The 15452-nt window shown below is 36.4% G+C and overlaps 1 protein-coding gene across 3 annotated transcripts in view; it reads right to left on the bottom strand.

The window, feature by feature from the left end:
- Positions 1 to 13824, bottom strand: part of NR2C1 (nuclear receptor subfamily 2, group C, member 1) — a 39365-nt gene extending 25541 nt beyond the window's left edge. Inside the window, exons 1-4 of one of the 3 annotated variants that reach the window (XM_009583095.1) lie at positions 13637 to 13824; positions 10489 to 10564; positions 5748 to 5855; positions 550 to 780 (exon numbers count right to left, since the gene is read on the bottom strand). In XM_009583095.1, the coding sequence (XP_009581390.1) occupies positions 550 to 780; positions 5748 to 5855; positions 10489 to 10542 (393 nt within the window). In that variant the 5' untranslated portion in view covers positions 10543 to 10564; positions 13637 to 13824. Of the gene's footprint in view, positions 1 to 549; positions 781 to 5747; positions 5856 to 10488; positions 10565 to 13636 lie in introns of those variants that run through there. The other 2 variants (XM_009583097.1, XM_009583096.1) reach the window with 2 other exon arrangements.
- Positions 13825 to 15452: the final 1628 nt, after the last annotated feature.

Here is a 15452-nt window from a genome sequence, read left to right as displayed (position 1 = left end):
ACCCCGACTAGTTACAATCTCACATTAGTGAACCCAAAATCTTTAGTGTTATTTTCCCACCCCCACTGAGTAATGTACTTCCCTACTAAATAGTCTCTCTGAGAAACCACCTTGGAGTACAACTCACACAGCTGAACAGTAGTTACAACAGCGTACGAAAAGGAAAACAAGCAGAAAGAAATGTTAAGTGATAAAGACAATGGAGAAAAGAATATGTTCGTCAACAATACATGAAAACAGATGGAGAGTCAATGAAGCAGAAATAAAGAAGGACTGTTGGTATGGCAGGAGCTGGAAATGATGGTAAAAATAACAGTATTCTTTCTAATGTCATGAGCCAGGGTATGAATTTTAAAAGCAATAAATTTACCAAAAAAAAAAAGTTTTCTTCATAATTTCTAAGTATCCACGCTGAGTCCTAGTGCAAGGAAAAGTATACCATTAAAAAAAAACCTCAAAAAAGGAGAACCAAGACAGACATATTTGGAAATAAAACATCTCTTCTTATCCCATTTGAACCAAAACTATGAAATAAAGTGGATTATCTACCTGGATGTGCTGTGCAGATATATCAGGGGATGCAAAAAACAGTTGGTTGACACCTGCAGCATCTGGAGTTGCTAGGATAACTTTTCCTGGAGTGGAATCTTGTCTGGCAAGGATCACCTTGCTTGGGGTAGAGCCATCATGATTTGTTAAGATGAACTGCTTGCCTGCTGAGCTCTGATCAAGTGCTGTAACAATCTGAATCTTCTGGCCCGTCTGCTGATCTGTGACAATCTAATAATACATTTATCTCAAATTGTTATGGTAATTTAAGTTCACCTTTGGGGCCCAATCTGGGCACTTGAAGAAAACGGGATTTTGGCTTTGACATTTGTGAAGCAGGATCGTCTTCCCCTCCGTTACACAAGAGTGAAGTAAACTCAGGAGAAATCTTGGATTTTCACTGTATTTGAAACACATTTCAATCGAGGGAGTTTGAAGTCAAAACCTGAGTTTATACTCAAGTTTTACAATTGGCCCGTGCTTTTACAACACTACTGAAACCCTTGACAATTCTAGCATCCAGAATTCGAGGTACGTGTGTAGCTCAGCCCTAGGAGTTAGCCCGTCAGGTTGTGAGAAATCTTAACTCTTGAATTCACTGCATACCACGTGAAGTGCTTAGCACAGCACCTCCCAGGTTTGGCTGCTTAACGAAAAACTTCTTAAAAACACAAATGTAGGCTTCCAAGTGAAAAAAGTAAGCATCAAACAGCAAGAAAAGCAATAATCTTTTTGCACCTGTATATATATTTTAGGCTTCATTTTCTGGGGGGCTTTTTTTTTACATATAATATTCCTAAATAAAATAAGTAAACCAGAATCCCTCTCCCTGCCATTTTTTCTTTTTTTAAAGAAAAAACGTATTTTCATGTTTCATTTCATAATGAAGAACAGACCTAGAGACTGTTTTTTCCATTTTACTCCTATTTTCAAGCACAAATACAGCAGAACTTTATCACATAATCCTCCACTAAACTCCATTTTTTGCCAACTTTCTCAGAAGATTATAATCCTCAGAGAAAATAATCAAGATTCCATATATCTTTCATTATAAATCTCACTTTTAGTCACTGCTTGCCTTTCTCCATCAAAATGCCTATATGGAAAACTGCCTGGTTTATTCTGGAGACTAAGGAGAATCATCTTACAAAGACCGTTTCCTGCAAACTATTTTTGAATTACAGATCAATAAAATAGCTCCTATTGATTTTTGTTTTTTTACCTATAACCAAACATTTATGTCCATCTATCCATCCCTAACATTTATATGGCCCGTATTACTGACGAAACTATTTATTTCATGGTCTAACACTTATCATAACTAGTTTCATGTAATTAGAGCAGCAATATTAATTATATTTTCTAGGTGGAGAACAGGGGCACAAAGAAACTGAACGAGGCATAATTTCACACAAATCTATCCACTTTGCTATTGCACCTTCACAACTAGCTTATTACTTTCTCTAAATGTTCAATATACTTAAATTTGTTTCAAAAACGTGTATAGCTTACGTTTTAAAAAGATAAGCAGCAAGAGATATAAGCTATTGAGTATCTAATTTCAGCAGTTATAAATCAATATTGCCACTTTCAAATATTCAGAAGTTATGAGTTTCAAAATATACAGATGGAACGTGTTTCCTTCAGGTGGCCTTTTGCTAGTAACATTTTAATGGACCAAATTTCAATTTTTTTCTCTGCAGAACACAATTAAAAGCTTATTCAAGAGAGAAGTGCAGGTAAGATGATAAAATTCCGGACACTGAAGATAAAAGAAAAGAACGTAAATTGTCATGAGATTTGGGGTGTAGGGTGGGAGGACAATGCAAAATCCCCACAATAGTTATCAACATGATTAGTACAGTGCTTTCCATTCAGTTTTCTCAGCTATCCATATGTCCGGGACCACAAATGACTACAGCAGTCCCTTATTTCTCCTTTCAATTCCTTTATGTTGGTTCTATATTCTTTAGAAGGCAAACTTCCTTGCCCTTTTAATTCCCTTCTTTGCTTAACTTTCTCATTCCATTCCGTTTTTCTTCATTTACAATCTTTATTTCTCCTGCGTCATTTCTGGCTATTTTCAAAGTAGTTGATGTTCCCTTCCCCTTCTCTCCAAACACATCTACTTTATTGGGATTAGGAGAAATCCAATGCATGTTATCCTCAACAGGGTGCATACATGTACAAAAGTCAAACACAGAATATTGTGCTGTTTCTGGAATCTCCAGACCTGCTCTTTGAAAGACACACTTATCTAAAAATCCATCTCCCTATCAAAACTTAAAAGTGCAACTATGTGTACACCAAAAACGGCATATAGTTGATCTAGTTTGGTTTATACAAAGTATAGCATAAAACTAACTCAAAAACCAGCATGTCCCAAACAGTGAAAATACAAATTTGAACTAAAGTTGAAGTTATTTTTTGGTTATATATGCTAAATCAGCTTTTTTCTTATTGTAGTCCAGCTCCGTAATTTAAAAAAGGTATGTATTTGTAGATAAATATGGCAGGACAGTAGTCAGAAGAACCATCGCTACTTCACACAATTCACTTCACCTCCGATTTAACAAATAGTGTCCCAATTCTTCAAATGGCTTCCTGCAATTCTAGGAGGATGCCCATGTAGTTTTCACTACATGATACAGTAGGTATAGTGTTATGTTAATATCCATACAAAGCTATTCAGTCTGCTCAAATGGTTTCTGCAGCTGTCAAGCATTTGACCGCTGACAGAGGCATAAGAGAAAGCAGTTTAAACAATTAAGCACAGCCTGTCTGCAGCTGACCTCTTACGTTACTGCAAAAACTCCACCTAAATTGCAATGGGACTCTGAAAAGTGGAGCAGTTCACCAAAGTATAACAACTTGCAGTATCTAAATGTTGAGATAAGACAAAAAAAATAATCAGAGGGAAAAAGAAAACCACTTATCTTCCCAGGGGAATCCATCAGGGCTCAGTGACAACACATTACATTTCTTAATAATCTGAAACTCAGTATCGCTAAAGGGATAATGTTATAAAGCAGGAATATATTAATTCAGGATTGACTGCTTAAAAAAAATACACTCCCCCATGTATTTCATTTAAGCACCCTGATGATAATGGAGGATAGTATTTTCCTTGATTGCTTTTAAGCCTTGTCCGTTAACAAATTTTGACTTCCATTTGAACATCATTTCAAAAAATTAAATACCTCAATAATTCTGCGTTCCTATTTTAGAGAAAAAAAAAAAAGGTGTCTAAACATAAAGGACTAATCCACCTGTTTATAACAGAGCCGGTTTTGAAATGTCTGTTTAACAACAAATGTGACATTCAACTTTTATGCTAGAGAAATGTTAGCATTCCCTAAAAAGGATGACTAATGAAACATGTTTTAAACAACATTTTACTGAGGATTTTGTATTTCAAGATTTCAGATAATTATTTATGTGCATTTAACAATAATAAAATAAAGGAAAAAATATTGATTGAAAATATAAACTCAAAATGAACCAATTTAACATTTATTTTGAACATTTCACTGAGATGTATTTGCTCCTATAAACTACTTTACTCCACAGAAATTCTGCTTTGAGGAAAGTTTTCATTACTAAGTTCTATCTCATATAAAATTTATTATTATTGATATTGGTGACGTTTGTAGATGCCTGTTGCAGGAAGGATGCCATTCGACTGAGTGTTGTTCCACACATATCAAGAGAGAACCACTGCTCCAAAGTGCTTACCATCCATTTGGAAGCAAGAATCAATGAGCATGGTGAAAAGACAAGGGACAAAGCAGCTGGGTTAGAAACAAGTGATCCTCCAGCTACATGAGACAATGAAGAACTATATAAAGGTCCCTGTCTCCAGAAAAACAATTCTTCTATGTTCATCATATTTGCAGTAATTACAGTGCCTAACCAAAAGTAGTTCTCCCCCCACAAAAAAGCTGACACAGAAGGGTTAGAAGTCTGCCACCGGCTTTGAACCAACAGAACTGTCCTGCTGTTCAATAATAAAGGCTCATGGGTTTATATGTCATCGTCCCACATTCAGACCCTGATGCTGAAATTACATTAAAAGGCTTCACACTACAGGGACATTATAGCATACAGATATTGACAATGAAAACAGAGGATAAAAGGATGGTGGTTAATTGATTAACATAAATTAGTTAATAAAAGCTACAGTTGTACACAAAGCGTAGAAAAGGAGTGGAGGTAGCTGAAAGAATAAAGATCTGCTGGATAGGTAAGACTGGTACCATGACTAGAGCACAGGTAGGGAATGATAAAACAAAACAAAAGATCATATATGAGAGGCAGTTGTGAAGAGTCTTGGAAGGTTGAAAGCTTGAATGCAATGCACCAAAACAGGAAAAAACAGCGGAAAATATTGAAGAGTGAAGTCAGCAAAAGAAAAAGCAGCCAAGATTATACTAGCAGCTGGCTCGCTTAAATGAGTGTTTTTGTGTGCAACAACATATATCTGAGAATAGTTTTAAAATTTATTCTGCAGTTGATATTTTTCTCTAGGATGAAATTTAAAAATAAATGTTTGCAAGGACTTGCATTGACTTTTAAGGAATAAAATATAAAATTCCATTCCCCAAATCCTCCTAATCTCCATATACACATATCTATGTTATGATTTAACTACCTACATTGCCAAAAACTTCATACCCCCACTTGAATTGGAGATTATTACCTGGCCAGGCTATGAATTAGCATACCAGGACATATAACATTGGTTGGGACAATCAAAAACCAGTATCCTTCTCAGACATTAGGTTGCCTTGCACTTTTTCATGACTTGTATCAATGATACAATGCAGTATTTCCCTCCCTCCCTGCTCCAAAATGTAGAAATGTTCCAACAACTCAGCTGAATTACCAAATCTAAAAATTATTCAACTTTTAAAGAGCAGTATCATTACAGTATTGGGAAAAGTCTTTTTCTGTTCAGTAGTTATATTTTGTAATCTTAAAATTCTTAGAGGAAAAAAAAGATTAAAAAAAAGGGGAAGCATTGGAATGATGTTTTATTCCTGTTTATATAGAAATGGTCTCTGCCACCCAGGGTTGAATATTTACATTCAAGCAAATAATATGACGCAAATAAAAAAAGAACTGGCAGAATGTTCTGGCAGAACTGGCAGAACCAAATAGTTCATCTCTGCCTTTAAAATACATCAGATGAAGCATACCTGTATACGTTGTGGTAAAGAGAGGCCTGAATCTGCAGGGACAATCTGTATTCGTTGTGCTGTCCCATCCATTAGTGTTTGTGTAACAGCTCCCTGGGAATGAGTAATCTAGAAAGAAGAAACAAATGTAATGGATTGACACTAAGGATGGATACACTACCTTAATGGATGAAACCTTAAGGTTTCACCAACTTCTGATTTCTCTGCACAAGGCTATGGAAAGTCTGACGCTTACTGCGTAAGGAATGCAAACGCTTGTAATTAATTTAATAGCTTAATTTTGCTAGTTAGAAAATTCTTTGTTTAAAACAATTCTTTGTTTTAAACCCGTTTTGAAATACTTTCCAATTTGAAATTTAGAAACCCATTAAGTAAAACAATTAATTGTTAACAAGTCCATGTAAAGTTAATCAGACTGAATATTTGTTACTGTTGATCTTCATGAGACACAATACATTTCATCATAGCTGCGCCACATTTACACTAAAATATTTTTACCTTAATGGCTTACTTAAAGTGACAAAAGAATTTTTGGTGTAGAAACACAGCAATTCGCCTTTTCTGTTCTGTTTTTCTGTTAAAGCAGCAAAAACAGAACAACAGAATTCTATACTGGTGAACTATCAAGAAAGTTAGAGAAAATTAATGAAATGCATGAAGTTGGCAAGCAGTGTATCTTAAATCTAAATCTCTGTGTGAATGCTCTCAGATACAATTTGTGAAGTGCTTTAACGATTATCAGTATTTTAAAACTGCTTCACGTGCTAAAGCCAAAGGTATATGGGGGAAGGTATTATTCATTCCATTATTTGTCAATAAAAATTAAGAAGTACAGCTGCTATTTGCAGAGGCTTGATCAGAAAGGCCGGACTTTTTGTAGTACAAAGGAAGTTTGTCTTTACAGAGTTTACAGATACCTTCAAACTGAAATTTTTGTCTTAAATTCCCGAGTACCTCCCCAAACTTTCTGCAGTTCAAATATTCTGGAAGATCCTGCAATTCTATATTAGTAATAATTCCCAGTATTTACACCATTATAAAAATGTTCCTCTCCAACTGTGTTCCCTCCCCCCCCAAGAATTAACATAGAGAATATATATCTATATCGCAGTAAAGGTACTGTTTCATAACAGGTTGAGAGCTTTTTCATTCCTCCTGGATCAGCTTCCTGATTTTGCAACCACATCACTATGTAAATGCTAGTACCAGCAGAAGAAAGGAGGCAAGAACATGCAGCTGGAGGCAAGTGACTATGAGAAGGGGAAGGAGCGGTGGGTAAGACTTCCCCTTACAGCAGAAATACAAGCTCCCATCAGCCTCAGCTGATTTTGAAATTTTACCTGAAAAGACATTACTTTTGATACCAGTCTCGGCTCTTATAACCTACTTGCTCCTATCCCTTCAGCTGGGTAGGTAAAACTGGTTGGTTAGTCATTCAGTGATCTGGAATAGGACACTGATGCAGGTTAAAAAGCAGTCCAGCAAACAGACAGACAAACAAAGGCTATTCTTAGCATAGATAAAACCCTCAATCCAGAGATCTCCACAATGCTCAGAAGCAGACGCAACAGAGCAAATGAGAGACTGGGATTAAGCTGCTGGGGGGATTGCTTAAGCTGCCAGCACCGTCAAAAGAAATGCTTGTCAAACTACTGCCCAAGCCATTTTCGAACACCGCTTTCTAAAAATACCCAATTTTTCATGAGTATGAATGCTTTCCAATTCATCCGCTTCTTTGCTTAAGTAAAGGACAAAAAAGTTTTCATTATACAGCAACATTTACAGTTTGAAAGAGATACTTTCAACCACTAAAATTCTGCATCAGCCTTTCAAATGACGTGTACACGTGGTGATTTACAGGCAGTCAGAGTTTTATGTGAATTTATCTTTGCTTTACAAAATAAGCTACATATTTCCAGGACTGTTTTATGCTTGCTCCCTTAAAATGTCATGATCTACATGTCGTGTAAAGTAAAACTGCTCTTCAACCCCACAAAATGTCAGCTTGACAGTTTTACTTCTATACAGAATACAGTTTTTTATTGCAGTTAAAAAAAGATAAGAATAACTGCAGTATTTGTTAAAAATTATATTTTGTATGTGTATGATAGACTCTGTTTCAACAAATACGTAGCTTTCCTCTGTTACTGTTACCTGGCAGGACTATGGAAACAAACCACCACATACTTAGTGCACTCAACCACAGATTAAAGAAAGGAGATATTGCTGCAGGCTCTTGACAGACAACTTCCCTACATGAATCAAGGAATGTGATCTTGATGTAGAAATATTCATTATCTCACACGCAGCAAAAGATGAGTAGCAGCTGGCAGAATCTGAGAAAAGATAAACATTGTGCAATGCTCCATATAGGCAAGGCTATAAAATCTTTTTTTAAAATAAGTTTTGCTTCTATGCAAAAAAGCCCTACGTTAATAAAAACACATTTGTGAACATCACCATAAAATAATTTGTGATGATTTTGTGTTTTAAAATGCTTCATGAACAAGAATTAATATTATAAAGAAATCAAAAGCTATGTCACAGAACACTTCTGACCATTAATTCAATGAGACACAGGAGCACTTTCTGTTCTCTTCAGAATGGGAATACCTGTCTTTTTCCTTTCATGTGCTACTCACGTAAATTTGTCTTGTAAATTCAATTAAAACTATTTCAACGTTCAAGAGAATTACAAATGCTAGCAAAAATACTGCTGAAGTTCCATAGACCTTAAACTATGGTTTTCAATGCTTACATCAAATAGGAACACCACCGAGCAATTACAGGCAGTAGGTCACAGGTAGGTAGGAATGTAAGATATTACATGAAGGCCCCTGTAAGACCACTTTGCTTGCTGACTCCACCTTTTAGGCAGTGCACTCATGCATGGTATGCACCTTTGACAGTAATTTTGGCTTACGGAGTCCCACCTTGCACTGCCCTGGGTGATGCTTTTCAGTCCTTCTAACCATGTGCCAGGTTGGGCTGCACCGCGTACCAGATAAGGGAACAGACCCCAAATGGGAGGGACAAGACCTTCCTCCACTATCCCGTAATATTTTTTTCCCAGTTTTGTCCACCACACAATGACACAGAGAGCTTATATGAGCAAGACTAGCATAGCGTGAGAATAAGTGGCTAAGTGAGAACTGGGGAATGCTTAAGCCTCACTGCTGCCAAATAAGATGTGACAGTCTCAGGCACAGTAAAACCTTGCTAAAGGACAAATCCTAATCTACACTGCTGACAGAATAATATCCATGAAAACTGTAAGGCTGCAGTTTCACCATGAACAGAAACAGCCAACAGCTCTCCGCAGTGTCGCACCTCCATTCCCTCCGTCTTCTTCCCTGCCTTCCTTTGGCTACCAGCCATCTCCTTTATGCTGGCTCTGGTCCTCATTAGAGCCTTCTCAGGCCCTACTCAATGCACTAATCCAGCAGAAAACCTTCCACTTGTTTTGGCTGGGTTAGCTTGCTGCTAGTGTGGAAATTAAATAAGGTAAGAAACAGAAAAAGGACCTTCCCGCTCCCATGGCACTGAGGTACTAAGTCAGCTCAGTGTCTCATGGAATCACATTACGAAATTGAGAAACAATCCTCACAGAGGCTAAACACCATCATCACACCACCCTCTTCTCTGAGTGGAACGTACACTTCAGCTAGCTTTGACTAGTCTGCACTTTCAGAAAAAAAAAAAAAAAAAAACGGGAAATACAGCCATATTTAGACCTCCACAAGGTATTATATTACCAAAACGAAACTACACTAGACACGCCATTCTCACCTATAAAGAGGACAAGTGAAAGAAAGAAAACACTATACATAAACCACTTCTGTCCTTTGAGGTAGCCTTAGCAACACTCAGATGCTCTAACAATAAAAGCTATAAGAGTTTATACAGAATAGAATTAACCATTCCGCCCCCTCCAACCTTTCCATTTGAAATCCAGACTAAGAGGAACTAAAGTTACTTGAAAAGTAATCTATGTCTAGACAAGAAACCAAGAGTGGATATTTCAAGCTAAAAAATACCATCTATTTAAGATAAATAAGATACTGCTTCTATCTAATTTAAAGCGGTGCTAATTTTAAATAGACTATACTATGATGAAACCTTCTAGATAAGTATGCATACTCTTATCCACACTCCCAAACTATCTGTGCATCTCCTGAAGTTCTCTGGCTGCAGTACACAGATTCTGCACACAGATTACAGAAAATGAAAACCAGAAGTTAGCAGAAACAAGAGTTCAATCTTCCTTTTGACTTATGCCAAACACCAACAAATAATTTATAGTGAAGAGCATGGCAAACCTTTACTCACAAAACCAAAAATGACAACTGAAGCAATTGCATAATTGGAAAGTAAAAGCTATGTACTGACAACTCTCTTGATTGTAAATTTTGTAACTGAAAGTGAGCAAAGCAATTCTACAACCAGAGGGCTCTATGAAGACCACTACAGGCCCAAAAAGCAGAACTGAACATCTAGTCACTTACTGAAAACGTTGCTAGATTTTCCTTAGCTTCATTTCTGTGGGACAAACTTTGGCAAGAAAGACTTTGTGGCATAACTTTAAAACGGACATAATAAATTCTTCTAGTCTTCCATGGGAGAGTCTCCGGAAGCTTTGGGTGTACTAAAAATTACTTTCTCTTGTGATTTTGGTTTTTACATATCAGTCTATGCATTTTATTGTTCAATGTCTCTTAAAAAGGACTCAAAATTTATGTACCTCTCCCATTTGCTCTTCAATAATTTGATGGGCCAGTTCCTCTATGGTTGCCATGATCTTTAATCACCAGAATTTCCTGTCAAAGAAAGGAAAGAAGACGCTTAACATCTATAGCCTCAACGGTAAAAATATCTTGGGGAAAATACAGTTCACATAAGTAAAGTATGTTCATAGTTGTCTGAAGGTGACATCCCTGCAGAATTTAAAGTTTGATTATACTATAAAAGTAATAATTTATTTTCTGTTTGTAAACTCTATCTTTTTACTCAAATAACTCACATAGAGACTTCCTCTTTTTCCCCTTCTGCTTTCCCAAAGAGCAACAATGTAACAAACTCCCTGTGAGAACAGAAGTGTATTACTGACCATGACATCACAGGGACGTAATTAACATCTTAAAAACTGGAACAGAGCCAATTTTGTTAATGCAAATCAAGACGGGAAACCTAACTTCTGAACTCATACTGATTTTTTAGCATTAACAGGAGTGTTTGAAGGTCAATTTTGTAATTAACAGGTGGCACTACTTGGAAGGCAGAAAATATACATGTTTAAAAAAAGATGCTGTTTTGCCATCAATTCTGTAGTTACAGCGTACGAAGTCCAAATCTTCATAAGAAGAATTTTGTAGGATTTAACAGACACTACTACATGAATGCAGTACGAAGTGTTCAGATATATGCCTTCTTTGTCTGGGTATCGATTTACAAATACTCACTAGGCAGTACTTAAAAGGAACATACATAATTATGAAGCACCATAAACACTTAATTTTCCTGACAAAAGCTGTATTAAAACACTGTCATATCTACTTCTATGAACAAAGACAGTACTCTTACACTAAAGGATTTGTCTATATACTAAATTTGCTTTGTTTCAACAATGCAAGGTACACAAGTTATATAGCCTTCTCATTGCAGGCAAAGTTATAAAGATGTTTGATACCAACACACATTTTCCTGTACGAACGTAAGAGTAAGTGTTGTCATTATAAAGGATTTTTTTATACAGTATAAAAGATTTATTTATTTATTTATTTCACAAACAGGAATGGTGCTGCGTAACCCTACAAAACGTCAGAATGCTAATGAAAGTAGTTACATGTGTAGAAAAGCTGTATATATAGCTAGTTGGTTTGCACTCTTTAACTTTGCTATAGGAACTATCTCCTGCCCCAGCAACCTCTAAACTTTCCCAATCGACTATGCAAATAAAAATGTAACTCGTTTTGAAGCTCATTCTGCTCTCATAATTGGAAAGAGAGATCTCTTTTGACTAGGGCAAGAACTGCAGACCTTGGAAGTGTGCACAGCGGTATACTAAACCCTGATCGATGTGTGGAAGGGAAGATGATAGAAAAATTTGGGCAATGTAGACCATTCTTAATCACCCACCAGCATGCTGCATTGTTAGTTAAATTAAGACAAAAGGTGACAGGCATACACATAAAACATATGAGACTGAAGCTTATGTTGAAAAGCATTATCTCCTTAGAAGATCTAGTAAATGTCAGCACCCTTGCAGGAGCACTTTATTAACCCACTTCTGCATGCAGTGCTGCAGCACAATCACTATTCACAGAGCACTTAGATTTTCAAGACAACCAATGTATTTTATCAGATATTTTCTTCTTTTAAATAAAATACTAGCAACAAAATACTGCATTGTTTACACACAGAGTGCCAGAAATCAGTGCTACTTCATTAAAAAAAAAAAAGTTTAATGACTTAAAAGCGAATTAGAGAACTATTTAGTAAGACAGACATACTTGGGTAAGACAGATATACTTTTTGCAGAGTTATTTCAGAGGAAGACATTACTGCTTCATGACAATTTGACATACCAGAAATATTGTGCATATGATGATAATTTGCAAAAAATTAAGAGTAAACTAAGTGAAATGCTGAAATTCTAATCTGATCTCAGAGCTGATCCCACTTTGAGTGGGGTTTTGGACTAGAGACCTCCTGATGTCCCTTCCCACCTGGAATATTGTAAAACTCAAAAATGCACTATTTTCTTAGCTACAGGAACAACAAGAGTTGCTTGCAATTACAAAAAATCCCCAATATTTTGAAAGCAGTTTGATTTGTAAAATCTTTTGACTGCCTCCATATACTGTGCAGATATTTTCAAGGACACAATAAATCATTACCTAATTTTAAAGTTTTACTTCGCTGAGTGTCTAGTTTAAAGAGCTATGCACAAGAAAGCGTATTTTGAGGAGTTTAAACCAATTTTATGGAGAATACATGTTCCCCTATGTCAGCCTTTTGAGACAGCAGTAACATCTTCCATTCTGCAATCACTGTCTGTAGCATTTTCTACACTATTTTCCCAAAAGAAACTAGACTACATCAATATCATTTTCCCATCAGAAAAGCCAGGTCTGTAATCCTTCCCATAACAAATTATGATTATGACCTTCTCAATTTTAGTCATATTTACCAACAGAGCCTACAGCCACTTTATTTTATGCTTTTCTAAAACTCTTAGTGTTTTGGCTTGCAGAATTAGCATGTTCCAACAAGAATACTATTTGAATACTAATTATTACTGCTATAGCTGCGTTGTACCAACTCCACAGCACATGGAAATGAACAATAGAGTACAGTGAAAAGAAAAGCTTAATTTATTGTTCATCTAGTAAAAGCTTGCAGTCAAATACTGAACTTGCACAGGAGGCAAAATCTGGAAAATAACTTTTACAGAAATTGACTCAGACATGAAGAATAAAAAAAATTATTACCTATCATATCTGTGGCACTGCAAAATTATAATTAAAGATTCCCTTCAATGTTCTCTGTCATACAATTACTTTAAATTAACATATCAACACAGTAGTATTTTTGCCACAAACTCAGTAAATGAAAGATGGAGAGATCTGATTTCTCCAAGCCTCCATGAGTACTTTGTCCACAGTCTTAACAAGGAAGAAAGGTCTTTAATGTTGCAGTCTCTCTACTACCTTATTCAAACAATTCTGTCACCAAAAGAGCTAGCCCTAATCTATCTCTTGGCCTGAGTGTCCAACCTCTCTCCCTGCTGCCAGCACTGGTACATCTGTGACTTCACAGCCAGCAGCAAAGTTTTACTTTTGTCCGTGTTAGTTCTCAGCCCAAGGAATGACTTGCATTTGCTATATTACCATGCAAACGCTACCGCTGTGCCAGTGGTGGAGGGGAACTGTAGATCACACCTGTCCACAGCAGCAGAAATTTACATCATCTTAAGCCACCTGAAGTCTCGCATACTTTCCCACAGCTCTATAAATTGTTGCGAGATGAGCCTTGGAGCTTAGACACACTTATTTTTGGATCTTACAGATGAACCTGGAGAAGAAACAAGAAACAGAGGATGAAAAAAGCAACATACAGCCACAGGACAAAACAGGCAACACTTATGATGGTGAAGTGGCCTAGCAGAGACTTCTGGTCCATAAGCTAAAGTACTGTACAATTAGGAGATTGACAGGGGTCTACCTTCTTGTCTCACCCCACATTTCTAGGAAGGGTATTATTTTCTAATTGTGAGAACCTTAATAGTCAAAGCTACTTTTAAAAACAATGTGAGGAAAGCAGTGCAGCTATAAAAGTTTCACACACATGAGCTTATTTATAGCTAAACTTTGTATTCTCCAGTAGAAGTACTCTTCAGTACAGACATTTCAAGTCCCAACACAGAACTAAATGGTGTCTCATCTTTGAGATTGTTGGACTGTGTGTTCTTTGAGCTTGGACTTTGTGTTCTTTGCCATACAGCCATATCCTCACCAAGAGCATGGGGAGAATTTGTACTGGTTATGGCAGAATTCTGCATTGGTGCTAACAACTGTCTGTAACAAGACTTCTCTCTTGTGAGCAAGACGAATAGCTATGAGAGAGAGCAGGTATTTTTACATTATTAATTCAGTGTTATCAAACAGCGTTAATAAAATATTGAAAACACTCAGCTCTCTCAAATCCAGAATTGGCCACAGGCATCCTTTATTCTTGCTGTTAGGAGCAATGTAAGTATACTCTGTTTTACCCTTAAGAGCAGTGGAAGAGGTTCTCTAAAAGAGATGCCCTGTCTTGACGATGTATTATTTTTGCAGGAATCCTAAATTAGAGATGAGAAAAAAGTAGGAAGGAATTCAGAACAGAATAGAGCGTTACTCAATCACAACCTGCAAGATGTACTCAGTTGTAGCAATACAGTCTAAATGCCCCCAAAATAAACAAAATTAAAGAAAACCCAAAGGGCAGTGAGAAGCAAATCCTTTGACAAACTGTTTAGAATCAAACTGCTTTAAAGGTGATGACTGTTAAATAAAAACCTAATGAAATTACAATGGACTTTGCAAGCCTGACTAGATTAATATTCCCTGAAAAAGTGATGCTCCTATCCTTCCCCAATTAGAAGAATTTTACCGGTTAAAAAGATTTTCTTTGAAATGTGATTCTCAGAACCAAGAAAGAGAAATCTGTGTTCACAAGAGTTTTCAAACCCAGCTATTTCCAAACTGGAAGAATGTCATGTCTCCGTTCAAAGCACCTTCAAGAAGGTTTTTCTCAACAACTAGAATCTTTAGAGGATGACTTGTAAATGGCACAGCTCTCAGAAAAAAAAAATCCCGCAAAAAAGCATAACAAACACTTAAGTGTCCATCATTGAAGGTCTCAACCACTGCATTAGGACAACTTTTAAGAATGCTGGTTTTAACATGAATGCTTCACTGTACACCTGACAGTGCATCTTAGAAAAAAATAAATTATTCTCTTTTACCTACAAGTAGTCAACAATAAAAATTGAAAAAATAAGAGGGAAACTCATTTTGAAACTGCATAAATTCTTGATCACAGTAATGAATTCACCAGCTATGAGCTTGAAGTATGAATCCCAATCCTGTTGAGACACAGAAACCTCAAACCAAAACAAAAGCTTTTCAATTGCTCATCCAATCATTCTGTGCTGCTAGTTAG

Source organism: Fulmarus glacialis, unplaced genomic scaffold (genome assembly GCF_000690835.1).
Source record: "Fulmarus glacialis isolate BGI_N327 unplaced genomic scaffold, ASM69083v1 scaffold578, whole genome shotgun sequence".
Classification (NCBI taxonomy): Eukaryota; Metazoa; Chordata; class Aves; order Procellariiformes; family Procellariidae; genus Fulmarus; species Fulmarus glacialis.
This window is presented reverse-complemented; position numbering and strand designations above follow the sequence as displayed.